This window comes from Euprymna scolopes, chromosome 16 (genome assembly GCF_053919585.1).
Source record: "Euprymna scolopes isolate OS-2025 chromosome 16, ASM5391958v1, whole genome shotgun sequence".
Taxonomy (NCBI): domain Eukaryota; kingdom Metazoa; phylum Mollusca; class Cephalopoda; order Sepiida; family Sepiolidae; genus Euprymna; species Euprymna scolopes.
This window is the reverse complement of record NC_136497.1, coordinates 39,946,439-39,963,342: the sequence shown is the minus strand read 5'-3', so window position 1 is coordinate 39,963,342 and position 16,904 is coordinate 39,946,439. Positions and strand designations below refer to the sequence as shown.

Sequence of the window (16,904 nt, the reverse complement as noted above, 5' to 3'; positions counted from 1 at the left end):
TCAAAGACAGTTTCCCTTTTTGTTGTCATGTTTTAGCATTTTTTCATTTTTAACTTGGAGCACAAAAACATTGAACGCATAAAAGAAAAATAAATTAACATCGTTGGAATGCTTATTTTATTCTCAATGTAATTCTTTTAAAAACTGACCAACAAATAAAAGATATGACTTGTTGAAGCACATTAGGTATCTAATATTGTTGATGTCCACGAAAATACAGCATACGCTTGTAATACTACATCAATGTGTGAATTGACCTTGCACATCACGCCTTCTACCAGTTCAATTTCCAGCTCTGGTCAAGATCTGATTTAAGGTGCAGCACCAAAGTAAAGGTTTATCAAATGATCCTCTGTTATGGCAATGAGTCCTCACCAATGAGATTGGAAGACCTTAGATGATTGGAAACTTTCAATCACAACCTTCGCTGTTAACCAGGACTGTTCATCTCTGAAACAACTGCCTCAGCTCCCTTAAAAGATTAGAAAAAGTGATGTGATTGATAAAACCCTGGCTGATGACTATTAAAGCTAACTAGAAACCCAACGTTCATTATTGGAACACCAAGTGGCTAGAGATCACCCAATCGTTGGCTTCAAATCATCATTGGCTTGGCTTGCATTTGTGAGAGATTCAGTGGCAAGGATGGATGGAGGCAGTTCAACCCACTTTGGTTGAATGCTGCTTCAAGTACAAATAAGTGATTTATCATGTATAACTAAAAATTGCATTTTTTACATATTATGCTTTAAAAAAAAATGTAGAAATGTGTAAAACCATTTCAGAGTTGTGTGACAGATTTTTTTCAAAAATGAATCAACAGCTCAAAAATGGTTTTAAAAATTCAAATGTTGCTTTAATGATGCAAGTTGTTCTGAAAGACCTTCAGAATTAGACAACTATTTGTTGATGATAAACATTGATGCCAATGTTGATGAAAGAACTTCCAGAAAATTGTGCTCATGGGCATTTAGTTAATATTGTAATACAAATAAAATTGATTTTAATTCTATCCCCCAAAACTGCTCAAAATTTAGTAAATGATTCAATATGTAAAAAATACAAAAAATATTTAAAAATTATTTACATTTGTCTATTTCATACTACTTTTCTTTTTTAATAAACATGTTCTGATCTTTTTCAGCCATCTTCACAGCCGCAATGAAGATGCTGGGTGGTGGTGATGAAATTGCAAGCCAGTGCCGAACTCCAGATATAATGGCTGATGCCGCTTATGCTATTCTCACAAAAGATAGCAAAATCTTTACTGGAAATTTCTGTATTGATGATGATATTCTTAGAGAAGCTGGTGTGACAGATCTGGAAAGATATTCTTGTGTTCCAGGTACAATTATTTTTTAAATCTTAAATAAAAAAAAAATATATAATTGTAATATCACAAGTTATATAGTACAAAATTTTGTTGGAATTTAAAGACTTACATTTTTTCTTTTATATAAGTCCTGTTTATTGAATCTCTCCATTACAGCCGTTTCGTTAATGGGATGACAATTCTATGATTTTATCTTTTCACAGAAATTTTTTTACTCATCAACTCCTCAGATGTGATCTCCATCCGATGTTACCAAGAAAAAATTAATTTTTGTACATGATAAACCTAGTGCGTTCGTTTGGAGAAAAGAAATTCCATCCCCACATTACAGGTCGCCAATCTTGGGTACCGAGGAAACCAATATTCTTGTTTTAAACCTTATTTTCATATTTTGTATTTTTTTGTTATATATATAACTTGTGATATTACAATTATATTTTTTGATCTAAGATATATATATATATATTACCTATTAATATTTATTAATAAGTAGATATATATATTAATATTTATTAATAAGTAGATATATATATTAATATTTATTAATAAGTAGATATATATATTAATATTTATTAATAAGTAGACATATATATTAATATTTATTAATAAGTAGACATATATATTAATATTTATTAATAAGTAGACATATACATTAATATTTATTAATAAGTAGACATATACATTAATATTTATTAATAAGTAGACATATACATTAATATTTATTAATAAGTAGACATATACATTAATATTTATTAATAAGTAGACATATACATTAATATTTATTAATAAGTAGACATATACATTAATATTTATTAATAAGTAGACATATACATTAATATTTATTAATAAGTAGGCATATACATTAATATTTATTAATAAGTAGACATATACATTAATATTTATTAATAAGTAGACATATACATTAATATCTATTAATAAGTAGACATATACATTAATATCTATTAATAAGTAGACATATACATTAATATCTATTAATATGTAGACATATACATTAATATCTATTAATATGTAGACATATACATTAATATCTATTAATATGTAGACATATACATTAATATCTATTAATATGTAGACATATACATTAATATCTATTAATATGTAGACATATACATTAATATCTATTAATATGTAGACATATACATTAATATCTATTAATATGTAGACATATACATTAATATCTATTAATATGTAGACATATACATTAATATCTATTAATATGTAGACATATACATTAATATCTATTAATATGTAGACATATACATTAATATCTATTAATATGTAGACATATACATTAATATCTATTAATATGTAGACATATACATTAATATCTATTAATATGTAGACATATACATTAATATCTATTAATATGTAGACATATACATTAATATCTATTAATATGTAGACATATATATTAATATCTATTAATATGTAGACATATATATTAATATCTATTAATATGTAGACATATATATTAATATCTATTAATATGTAGACATATATATTAATACCTATTAATATGTAGACATATATATTAATATCTATTAATATGTAGACATATATATTAATATCTAGACATATATATTAATATCTATTAATATGTAGACATATATATTAATATCTATTAATATGTAGACATATATATTAATATCTATTAATATGTAGACATATATATTAATATCTATTAATATGTAGACATATATATTAATATCTATTAATATGTAGACATATATATTAATATCTATTAATATGTAGACATATATATTAATATCTGTTAATATGTAGACATATATATTAATATCTGTTAATATGTAGACATATATATTAATATCTGTTAATATGTAGACATATATATTAATATCTATTAATATGTAGATATTAAAAAATATATGCATATTAATAAATATTAATATATATATACATATTAATATATGTATATATAAATATTAAGTATTAATATATATATATATATATATACATATTACTAAATATTAATATATATATATACATATTAATAAATATTTTTAAAATTTAATAAGGAACATATTTCATATAGGTTTCATTTACAAATATTCAGTACATAACTGGAAAAATAGAGATGAAAATTTCAAAAGGACTGTATAACTGGTTACGGTTAATAATATTCCTTGCCAGCGAAAGTCTTTGTTATTCTTTTATTATTTAAACGTTTTGTGTCCTGCTCTTTCGCGCGAGGACTAATTAATATTTATTAATATGGAGATATTTATATATATATATATATATATATATATATATATATATATATATATATATATATATTTATTAATATGGAGATATATATATTTATTAATATGGAGATATATATATATATATATATATTTATTAATATGGAGATATATATATATATATATATATTTATTAATATGGAGATATATATATATATATATATATTTATTAATATGGAGATATATATATATATATATATATATTTATTAATATGGAGATATATATATATATATATATATATTTATTAATATGGAGATATATATATATATATATATTTATTAATATGGAGATATATATATATATATATATATTTATTAATATGGAGATATATATATATATATATATATTTATTAATATGGAGATATATATATATATATATATATTTATTAATATGGAGATATATATATATATATATATATATTTATTAATATGGAGATATATATATATATATTTATTAATATGGAGATATATATATATATATTTATTAATATGGAGATATATATATATATTTATTAATATGGAGATATATATATATATTTATTAATATGGAGATATATATATATATATTTATTAATATGGAGATATATATATATATATATTTATTAATATGGAGATATATATATATATTTATTAATATGGAGATATATATATATATTTATTAATATGGATATATATATATATTTATTAATATGGATATATATATATTTATTAATATGGATATATATATATATATTTATTAATATGGATATATATATATTTATTAATATGGATATATATATATATATTTATTAATATGGATATATATATATATATTTATTAATATGGAGATATATATATATATATTTATTAATATGGAGATATATATATATATTTATTAATATGGAGATATATATATATATATATATATATTTATTAATATGGAGATATATATATATATATATATATATTTATTAATATGGAGATATATATATATATATATATATTTATTAATATGGAGATATATATATATATATATATATTTATTAATATGGAGATATATATATATATATATATATTTATTAATATGGAGATATATATATATATATATATATATATATTTATTAATATGGAGATATATATATATATATATATATATATATATTTATTAATATGGAGATATATATATATATATATATATTTATTAATATGGAGATATATATATATATATATTTATTAATATGGAGATATATATATATATATATTTATTAATATGGAGATATATATATATATTTATTAATATGGAGATATATATATATATTTATTAATATGGAGATATATATATATATTTATTAATATGGAGATATATATATATATTTATTAATATGGAGATATATATATATATTTATTAATATGGAGATATATATATATATTTATTAATATGGAGATATATATATATATTAATATTTATTAATATGGAGATATATATATATATATTAATATTTATTAATATGGAGATATATATATATATATTAATATTTATTAATATGGAGATATATATATATATATTAATATTTATTAATATGTAGATATATATATATTAATCTATATTATTATAAAACTCAAATGACCTTGTAACGAGTGATATAACCCACTTCCGGTTTACGACATCCGGTTGCGCATGCGTGTATAAACATTAACCCATAACAACGTAAACAAATAGACACAAATCGCTTCTTTTGCAGATTGTGTCCTGCGCACTTAAGTATTAACGTTATTATTTAGAAATTATTATTTAACATGGGAAAGTGAGGATGTTTTGCAAGAGTACAGAATGCTACACATTTCATTTGGATTTAATTAAACTATAGAACTGACTTAACTAGGGTTTTTCGTACTTTTACTGCCATTATCCATTTTTTGTCTTTTTTTCTATTAATATTTTAATTAGTTTTAGCTACAGTATTATTATTTAAAAATTTTTTTATTTATACAACTTGTAACATCTGGCTTCAAATCTGTCAGAATTCTAAATTTAATAAATTCTATACCACTTAGAGAATATACATTATTGCCATGCTTGGTTTTAAATTAAGCTGATATCGGTACCAGCACACAATTTTTCACTTTTTACCAGGTCTGAACCACTTGGTGTGTGTATCTGTGGTGTGAGGTGCCGCTGGCAGGGTGAAGCACCAGGATTTAGTCAACTTGGGAGATATCTTTAGGCATGGAGAAGTACATACTTAACTGTTGATTCAATTTTAATTTACTTTTATCATGTGGTGCATAACAACCGCTAGGGACATACATGTTAAACAGTTCATTCAATTCCATCTGCCATTTTTTAAAATAAAGTTACATCCCTAAGATTTTTGCCACATGCTGCATAACCATTTTTGGTTATGGTTAACTTTCGTAACCCGTTGTTTACAAAGCCATTTGCCGGAAGTGACGTTTTATCTACGGATGGTCAAAACCATAAAGAATGAACCTTTTTTTTATATAAGTTTTATTCAAACAGGCTTTATTGGACTTTTTTTTGTATTTATTAACTGTTTTATTCTTTTTATCAAACAAAAATAGAATTTTTATATTGACATATTATGGACTGTTTTTCAAACATCGAAATTTTAAAATTAGTTTTATTTAAAAAAAAAAAGAAAGACGGTATTTTTTTTAAAATTAAATTCTAAACTTTATTTGAATTTTTCAACAAACTTTTACAGAGATAAAAAATAGTCTTTATAGATATTAACGAAAAGTCTTTGTTTATTTTAACTCTTTAACAAATTTTTACAGACATAAAAAATAGACTTTATAGATATTTTATAATTTATTTTAAATATATTTAATGAAAAGTCTTTGTTTATTTTAACTCCTTAACAAATTTTTGCCTTCATATAAAAAAATAGACTTTATAGATCTTTTCTAACATAAAATTTAAAAAATTTTTAAAGAAAAAGTTTTTTTTTTTTCATTGTTCATGTAGTTAACTCATTACATCATAAAAAAATCGTATCCAATACATTATATTCCCAAAATAATTGCTTTTGATTCGCCGCCGCCAAAGGAATTCTTGTAGATGACTATTAAAATTTGCATCAGGTCCATGAGGGGGACTAGCGACGCTAGTCCCCCTCATGGACCTGAATTTATTTCTGCAAAGACTCCACACCGTCTTTCTTTCTTTTTTTTTTTTTTAAATAAAACTAATTTTTAAATTTCGATGTTCGAAAAATAGTCCATAATATGTCAATATAAAAATTCTATTTTTGTTTGATAAAAAGAATAAAACAGTTAATAAATATAAAAAAAAGTCCATTAAGTTCAAATAAAGCCTGTTTGAATAAAACTTATATAAAAAAAAAAGGTTCATTCTATACGGTTTTGATCATCCGTAGATAAAACGTCACTTCCGGCTTTGTAAACAACGGGTTACGAAAGTTAACCATAACCCCATTTTTTGTTATTTTAGAATTTTAGAAATTGCAAACAAAAAGTGATTATATTTTAATATTTTAAAATCGAGTTTCTGAATTAAAGAATTTTGTATAATCATAAATTAATTACAATTTTTAGATGGGATTTTGTTAGAAAATAAAAGAAATTTTTATTTTGATTGCTACCAGAGATTGATGATGCTACATTCTATAAAAATGTTTCATATAAATTTTATTTACATATTATGATCTACTAGTTAGTGTTTTTTTTTTTTTATTTATACGTTATTTCTTAAGAAGGAATTATAATTATTCTTCCTAATTCTTTACGTTGTAAGGAAGATGACTCTTTTTACCAAAATTTATCTATTTATCATTTATCGAAATTACATATATTCTTACTTTAATATTTTGACTTTAGTATTTATTAATCGCCTTTGCTTGATTTTAAACTTATAGTTCTTACCTTTTACTCTTTATATAAATTCAGGTTCAATTTTTCTTTAGCTTGTTTCAACTTTATATTTTGATTTAATCTATTTTAATCATCATAATCTGTTCATCTCCATATCTCACAACTACTTAATGTTCAATTTTTTATTTCTTCTTGTGTTATTGAAATTACTCAGGTGTTAGTTTATTACCAATACCGATTATTAAATTTAAATATATTTCTATTTATCTTGTTTAGGTTATGGTTAGTTTAGTTTCTGTATATTAATTTGATGTTAATTTATTAAACCATTCTAAAATCTTTGTATTAAATTTAACATTCTCTTACCATACTAACATTTCACTTATATATATGTGTGTGTGTGTGTGTGTGTGTATTGCACAATATGGGTCAAATATCCCATTTGAAAATATTTCAGATTTGCTTTGAATTTGACCCATAGTATTATTATATTCCAATTAAGTTAGATCCCCTTAAACTTCAGCTTTAAATTTTAGACATTTATAAGAATCAACATCATGTAATTGGATTTTGATCAAAATTAGAATAAGGATTTTAAATGTAAGGTTTATTAGCATTATATCTCATTTTTAATCTTTGTAAAGGGACATAGGCAGTGCAAAATTAAGTTGACCTATCCTGGGATGGGTATTTTTCTTGTGTGTGTATGTGTGTGTATATATATAATAAGCCTTTTTAAACATTATCTTTGAGTTATAGTTAGACACAAATATAAATATTCCTGTCATAAAATTAAACTTACATATTTTATTTCACAAGATATTAAATAATTTCATTTCTATAAGAAATCACCATTTTACCTTATTGTTGACCTTTTATGATCTCCAGGATTAAGCTAGTTCAACTTTATATAGACTACAAATAATGATCACATTTAATGCTACCAATACAATATTCCTTTCTTTTAACAACTATAAGAAACTTTTCCAATCATTGACTGTCATGACTGATATCATCCTACCTAAAAGTCCAATGTTCAAGCACTTGAACCTGACATTCTCAGGCAACATGAATTGGAATAAGAATATGTTACTAAGACTGATGCAAAAAGAGGTAGGCTACCTCTACTAAGCTAGAAAACCTCTCACATTTACCAGTATCCTATATCTCTATAAAGCCACCGTTAGCCTGTGCATGCAGTATTGTTGCCTCATCTAGGCTGGTGCACCAACCTCTAGCCTCTTTCTCTTGGGCAAGGTTCAAAAAATAATTTCTAACATTATAGATATCAGATTGTCTAGCACTGCCTACCCCTGTTACAACACTGCAGTATTGCATCTTTGTGCTTGTTTTACAAGTATTTCCATGGGATGCGCTCTCCTGAATTTAACTGTATTTCTATTCCTTCAATAAAAATACCCTGACCCAACCAAATAGCAGTAAAATCCTACCACTTCACTGCTGAAAGATTTTATATTGTAATAAATTCTTTCCTTAAACCACTTGACCTTAGAATTTCCTTCCTCCTCAGTGTGCTTCCTTGACTGCACCAACATGTAGAAATTTGACTGCCCAACTCATCACTTAGGTTGCACTTCCATGAATCTGGCCCCTATCACAGTAGTCTGTTATGCTTCAGTAACAATCTACATTATAAGGGAGAACTAAAGAAAAACATTTTTTTTATAGAAATCCATGCAGTAGTTTTTAAAACTATAGTCTCAGAATCTAGTGCAAAGATTTCAACCAAATGAATAAACAGATTATCTCACTTATTTCCGTATCCATTATATGTCATCTGAAATGTCACTGTTGATGCCTACTGTAAAGTTTTGGTATTCATAACAATGTTTACAAATTTTTGAAGATGTTTATATTTTGTCATTTATGAACTGTTTTTAAAATTTCATTTCTATCTTGGGTTATTGAATATTGATCATGATTTTAATTTTTTATTTTCACAAATTTCTCTCTTTTCAGGATCAACTTTGATGCCAGATTTCTTTTTAGATGTTGATGATTTTGTGGCTGAAAAAGAAGCTCCTGATCAGCAGAAAAAACAGGCAATTACTGGAAGTGGAGAAACAGTTAAGACATTTCAGTCTATAGAAGCAATGTTGTCTGAAGATTTGGTCAAATCCATTGGTGGAATCTTTGTATTCAACTTGTCTGGTAAGTTCTTTGCTTTTGGATAAACCTTTTATCACTTAATGTAATCATTCTGCCTACAAACTTATTGTACACTACTCATTAAGAATCTGCTAAATATATATCAAATATAAAATGAAGATATATTTTGTAGATTGTGGGGATTCATGAAAAAAGTAATAAAACTCCCAACGGGATGTTCACTTGCCGGCTGTCACAGACAATGTGTAAACACATCACAAACAAGCTATAAGATAAATGTTCACAGGGAGCATGAGTTAGAACAAATACATTGAGAGCATTGCCAAGGCTGCTGCAAAGAAGGTGTGCTCTCTCTCTACCGTGCTACAAAGTTACTTATGCTTGAGAGTATCCTGTACCTCTACAAGACCACCATTTGCTCACGTATGAGTGATTGTTGACACATTTGGGTTGGTACATCTGTACTAGTCGCTCATTATTAGACAAGGTTCAAAAGAAAGTCACCAACCTAATAGGCTGCATTGTCAGCTAGACTTAAACCTTTGTCCCATTGATAAAATGTTGCATCCTTCTGCCTGTTTTACAAGTATTTTAATCGTAGGTGCTCTGACGAACTACACACTCTTGTACACCCTCGACTTAATACTCCCAACAAACAGCAGATCCCACTCCTACATAGTAGAGATTCCCTGATGCCAGAAATTATTCTCTGATCAGTGAAAATTGAAGATGTTGAAGAACGTGCTTTATACCAAGTTTGTTGGGATCCAAGAAACAGACACAAAGCTTAATAAAAAAAAAATTGTATATGGCTAAACTCTCTCTCTCTCTCTTTCTGACTTTCCACACTTGTTTACTTGTCTTTATATTTTTTGCAATCATACTATTTTGACGCTAGGAAGCTTTACCTGAAAACAGGAATATTATCACTGAAAATTTACATTGTTTATTGTTTTAAAATGTGATTTTTATCATCTTTTATCATTATCAGTTAAATTGATTTGATCATTATCAGTTAAACATAAATAAAAGTGCAAATGTAGTATAAAAGATAGTAATATTTTAAAACTAACTTTTTTCTAAATTGAATTGCAATCTTTTAAATTTTATTATATTTTCAAATTTTATCACATTTTAAAATTTTGAATATAATATGCAGTTTTCATGATATTTTTAAATAATATTCCTAAAACAATGTTTTTTTAGAATGCAATAATTTTACAATCTTTCAAATCTTACATTTAAATAAAATATTTAAATGTAAGTATGTCAACATGATATTACTACTATTTCTACTACTATTAATAATGCAAGCATGTGCAATTTGAACACACAAATGATATAATTACAAACCAGTGACAGTAATGAAAAATGAAAATCTGAAAATCTTGGAGAACAAGAAGGTACAAACAGACGAATGCATCCAAACAAGTAGACTTAACATGATAGTGATCTACGAGAGGGAAAAGCCTTTCAAATCATAGATTTCACCATCCCAGCAGATCATGGGGTGAAGACCAAAGTGGCAGAAAAATTATATGAATACATGGAATTTGCCAGAGAATGGAACGGAATATGGAATATGAAGAAAATCATAATACCAATGATTATAAAAGCACTAGGAACAATCCCAAAAAACCTTCAAAAATAAGAGAAATTGGAATCAAAGGGGATATTGAGACCATACAATGAACAGCAATGATAAAAACTGCCTAAATTTTAAGAAAATTCTTGATTGCAGAAACCAAACCACATAACCAACAAATGCTTATCAATCACGTATAATTGGAAATCACACACACCTGCAGTGGCACCAGCTTCAGCAGATACACAAAACTGTTGTGAGAGGTCAAGGAGGATGGAAGAACCCAGAAGCACTAACCAAACCTCCAATTGAAAGGTGCAAGAGTACTGGAACCATAGTGAAGTTTATTGTCATATTCAAATTCCAGAGAGAAAAAAAAAACAATGGTCATTACTAAGGAGAAAAAATAATAAATAGCTGTTGCAATAATGCAAAATAATCTGCAAGGATTATTGAAAGAAGTGAACTGTTGGAAGTCTGAGAGTACTTGCTGTCACTTGAACTCCAGGGAACACCACTAATTATTGTCAATGTGCAATCGCTGATAATGGCTTGCGTGAAAACTTCTTGTGAATAAAATAATAATTAAGCGACAAAGACATCATAAGGAATGCAGTAAACTAGCTCAAAAGGAATATAAAAACAAATATGACTTACTTAGGATAATAGTCCATTAGAAACTTTTGAATGCAGACAAATGATACAGACACAATCTAAAGCCAGTATTGGAAAATGAAATGCACAAAGAATTCAAAATTTGATTATTTAAGAGGATGGTTAACAAGAAGTTAACATTGGATTTGAAAATGTTGTAGTTAGCCTGGAAGCAGCCCCATGATATTTTGTTCCACATATGGGTAGTTCTTTGAAAAAACTTTTCCTATTAGTTTCTGAAATGTGAATCAATGATCTATTGGAGAGTGGTGGGTGAATTTGTTGATATTTGTAAATTGTAGAATGTTTAAGAGATGTAATGAAAACTTTTCTCCGTGCATCGTAAACAGTTTGTTTAAAACGTTGTTGCATGCCAATTCCTATCAAATAAGGGCAAATATCTTCTTACAAGCATTATTCTGTTTATATATGAGGGACGTTCCAAAAGTAATGCCTCCTATTTTTTAATCCACTAGATTGGATCAGAAACATTTGCATTGTTATGATGACTGAAGTTATGCATTCATGACCTTAAAGCTTTAGCTCTCTGTATCAGATATTGACGGTATGAGACTCTAAGGAAGAAACTCCTGTTATGGACGTTGTCAAAAGCAGAGATATGCCATTGAATTTCTGATAAAAGTGCATTGAGAATCGTGTCTGTGTAGAAAAATAAATTCTGAAGCACAAAAGGTTTCTTGTTTTAATGGTACTACTCTTGTCTTCATAGCTCTTCAATGTTTTGGAGTTAAAAAAAGTAGAAGGCTTTATTTTTGGAACTAATCTCGTATATTAAAAATTTTATATAAAACTGTGTTATCTTATGAAATGCTTTTATTTCTTCCATTGTTTTACATTTGTTTATTCTTTGCAGGTGCTGAACCTGGAGACTGGTATCTTGATATGGCTGGAGGGAAGGGTGCCCTTGGTCAAGGTGCTCACCCAGACGGCAAGAGTAATGTACAAATGTCGATGAGCAGTGAAGATTTTAATAAAATGTTTCAAGGAAAACTGAAGCCAACGATGGCCTTCATGAGTGGCAAACTAAAAATCAAAGGTGATATGGGAATGGCCATGAAACTTGAGAAACTCATGGGAAAAATGCAAGCAAAATTATGAAATTGATAGAACTTAAACAAACTTAACTTTATCTTCTGTTTTGATTGGTACAATTTTTTTACATTTGCAGTTACATATGGATGTATCATAAGAATTCAACAAAAATATTATTGAACATTTAAGTTTCTTTTTAAAATTCTCTGTCCAGTGAAAATAGGTATCCAACAATATATTTTGTTATATATATGAATAAAAATGAGTTCTGTCAAAAGGGGTGACTTAATGTATGCATTTGAGTGCAAAAGAAGGGAAACTTTTTACCATTTAAGTAAGTAAATTTGAATACAACAGTAGCATTCCCATGCTGCTACCACTGCTAGTAAAGAATAACAAAATTAATTTATATAAATCCTTGAAAGAGTTTTTCATGGAAAACAACTAATAATTCCTACAAAAATATTAAGACTAGCATAAATTCTTTGAAGCATATATATTAATTACAAGAGATTCATTAACTTACAGGCAAAGGAATTTTTCGGCAAAAAACCTTAGACTAAGTTTTTTTTTCTTCTTCCACATAGGTTTAAAAGTTGAAAGACTTCCAAGATATAATATATATGTAAAAATCAGTTATTTAGATATATATTACTGTATCTGTTGGATTTTATCTGTCTGGTCATTTAATATCAATCACATAGAGAAACCATTTCTGATTGTCATTGTTTTCACAGGAGAGAAGAATGACAACAATCTGAAAGGGTCTCTCTCCGTAGTCAGCATCAGGTGGCCAGATAGATAAAACCCAAGTATCTCTAGTGGTCATAGTATTTAAATAAAATAATTAATATTAATGCTTGTATGATTTGCAATCAAACACTTTGATAGATTTTTATTGTAACTTGAAACGGACACACACACACATATATATAATGTTTAAAACTATTATGTATTTCATCTAAAGGCAATTTTAAAAATCTTGTCTCATATTTCAAAATGAATTTAAAATTATTTTTTAACAGATGATTATTTGTATAGAATTACGTTTGATAAGTGGGTTTTTAAATCCTTTGCAAAAGTTCCTGTTTCTCAGTGCAAATTTAATTCAGATCATATGTCTTTATAAACATGCCTTTATTGTAATGATCATTGATAAGTTTCATTGTTGAGACAAAATATTGCCCTGACTTTTAAAGATAAGAAATTAAACTTTTTAACAGAAAACTATTTTATCATAATTACTGTAAAGTTTGTTATATAAGCATAATTATATTGTTTACTGATTATCTTTAAGTGATAGACCTTGTACTTTCTATTAAATAAAAAAAATTATTTAAACAAAAATTGAGCCTATATTATATAATTTTATATAATAGCTAAAAGTATAATAGTGTCAAAAATGTTAAATGATAATTGCAGTACAAGGTAACGAAATTAAATAAAAAGTAATTGAATTCTATTTTTATTTGTTCAGCTATTGATTAGAACTCCTGTATATGATTTTTTTAAACGGTGGGGGGGATTATTGTCATTCACATTGTTTTGTTTCGGTTTATTGTCTTCATCAATATTATGTTTCGATTAATGTGTCTTCATGTCTTCAGGAAATTTAAAAAATATGTGACCCATATAATATCAAGACTATACTGAGAAGCAGTTTATTTTTAAAACATGCCTTTTTCAAGTTGTACCTAACAAAGGGGAAAACTTAATCCAATACTAATTCTGTTTTGTGTATTTTTGATGCAGAATATCAAAAGTGGACCAACCGACCTGAAATTAAGGTTGGAAGAACATTAAAATAAGCCAAAGTTAGAAGTGATAAAATTGAGTCTATTATTGTTTATCACATGTAGAATGAATGGAGAACTCAGAAAATATCAACATGCATCAAATTTAAACACAGGGAAAATATCACTACATAAATAAACCATTCACCTGAAGAATGCTCACATCATTCAAATCATAGTATAACTATTAGCATTGATGGAGACAATAGTCTAAAGAAAAACAATGTGATGCTTATGAATCTAATATTTTGATAAAGAGAGAAAGATGAAAACTTTATTATGCTTTTAGTTTTTATAACTAAACCAAATCTCCATTCTCTTCATGTCTCTCTTTGCTATTAAAAATTGATGTAAAAATTATATTTTGGAAAATTTTTGTTATAAAGAATGATTTGATCATAACAATTCTGCTATTTTGTTGTTGTTTTTATTTACTAGCCTGGATGCCCAGCATTGCCCGGGTGTTTAGAGGAATCTGTTGAGCAAAAAAAAAAGTGTTAGTAGTCATGCAGGCTCGCACCTGTACAGTGAAGGAGGAAAAGAATGTGAAAAAGGATGTAATATCTTTGCCATTGCATCCATCACCAAACCAGAAGTGGCGAAGGTTTAAATTAAGGCTAGTCAATCGAAAAAAGCGGATGACTTTCGAAAATATTGACGAAAAAAGCGACCCCTCCCTGTAGTTCCTAGTTGAGGATTAAGAATTAATGTTTTTGGCCAATTTTTTGATATTTGTCGACCAAAGGGTCTAGCTTCAAAACGATACCAATCTTGTTAAAATCTGTCGCCTCTATCAAAAGTTATAGGCAAACATACAAACATACATGCATCCATACATACATTTAAACAAAGAGGTGAGATTTATATTATAGATTATCCATTTTCAGCATGAGGATGAAATTTGATTAAGTTGATTGAAGTTCTCAATAAATACTTATTATAAACCATTCTCATAAGTCATCAAACTTTGTTCAGTTCTGCATTATTTGGATTTTTCAAACTGCTGTTCTCATCTTGAGTGTTATTTGCACAACGTTTCACACTCAAGATGAGAACAGTAGTTTGAAGAATCCAAATAATATGAATAATCAATCCTCATCTCAAAAATTTAGAACCATAACTTGTTCATTTCACTCATCGTTTTCAATTCTTTCAAAATATTCTTCATCATTTAACTGACAAACAACCAATCTCATTAACTCTTCCTCTCGAATGGTTTTTTGGTTTTAATAAGTGGTGACTTATTAGTAGGGCTATCACAAGAGAATATTCTTATCATTGTTTTTGCTCTCGAGTATATATCCAACACAGTTTGACACAGTTAATCAGTCGAGAGCCACATCATTCTATATAACAACATGATATTAACTGACATATACTTGAGTCAAAATAATGAAAAAAATATTCTCTTGTGATAGCCCTACTTCTTAGTAAAATGTTCCCAAAGTGAGTGTCATGGTTTCTGGTGGTACCATGATTATCTTCTAAGTGTATTACAGGTTTTTTTGTATTTTATTTAGTTTGTTTTTATAGATGCACCATGCATCTCTATAAATGGTGGTTATATCCATCTGTTCTTTAAAAATGCATACTAAATGAATACATCTGTAGATGCAACCAAGCACCTCTATAAAAGGCTTCCTTGATCAACTTATCACACCTAAGTTTTTTGTTTTTTTTCAACTCTTAATAACAAACAAAGCATATTACCACTTGAACGTAAGGCACTTCTATTTAGGATTATGTCTACATGTGAGGAGATGAGTAGCAAGATGTCTGTTTGCATTACATTTAAACTTCTGCATGTTAGTACAGTCAGGGAAACAGGGAACAGAGAAGGTATTCCAAAGTCTAGCAGTCTGATGGAAGAAACTATTAGAATAGAAGGTTTTCTAGCATCTAGTGATCTCAACAGTGGTATTTTGCTGCTTGATGGGTTAATTGAGGATGTGTATATCAAGGGGGCATAAGTGCTTTCATCAGAATGTTCCATCAAAGTACTTGTAAAACAGTCACAGGGATTCAACATTGCAGTGATGGAACAGAGGTTGGAGTTTAGTTAATAGATTATTAGATTGGAAACTCTGTTTTTTTATCTTGTCTAAGAGGAAAAGACTAGTAATAAATGGACCAGCTCAGATGTAGCAAGAATACTTCATGAATGGTCGAATAGTGGCTTTGTAGAGATACAGGATACTCGCAGATTTGAGTAATTTTCTAGCACAGTAGAGGGATC

At 26.8% G+C, this 16,904-nt stretch overlaps 1 protein-coding gene across 1 annotated transcript in view; it reads left to right on the top strand.

Annotated features, from left to right (window-relative positions):
* LOC145295920 (hydroxysteroid dehydrogenase-like protein 2) overlaps positions 1-15,073 on the top strand; it is a 47,604-nt gene extending 32,531 nt beyond the window's left edge. The window contains exons 6-8 of the mRNA XM_080141732.1: positions 1,145-1,345; positions 9,434-9,625; positions 12,697-15,073. Of these exons, the coding sequence (XP_079997858.1) occupies positions 1,145-1,345; positions 9,434-9,625; positions 12,697-12,941 (638 nt within the window). The 3' untranslated portion in view covers positions 12,942-15,073. The remainder of the gene's footprint in view (positions 1-1,144; positions 1,346-9,433; positions 9,626-12,696) is intronic.
* The last annotated feature ends 1,831 nt before the right edge of the window (positions 15,074-16,904 follow it).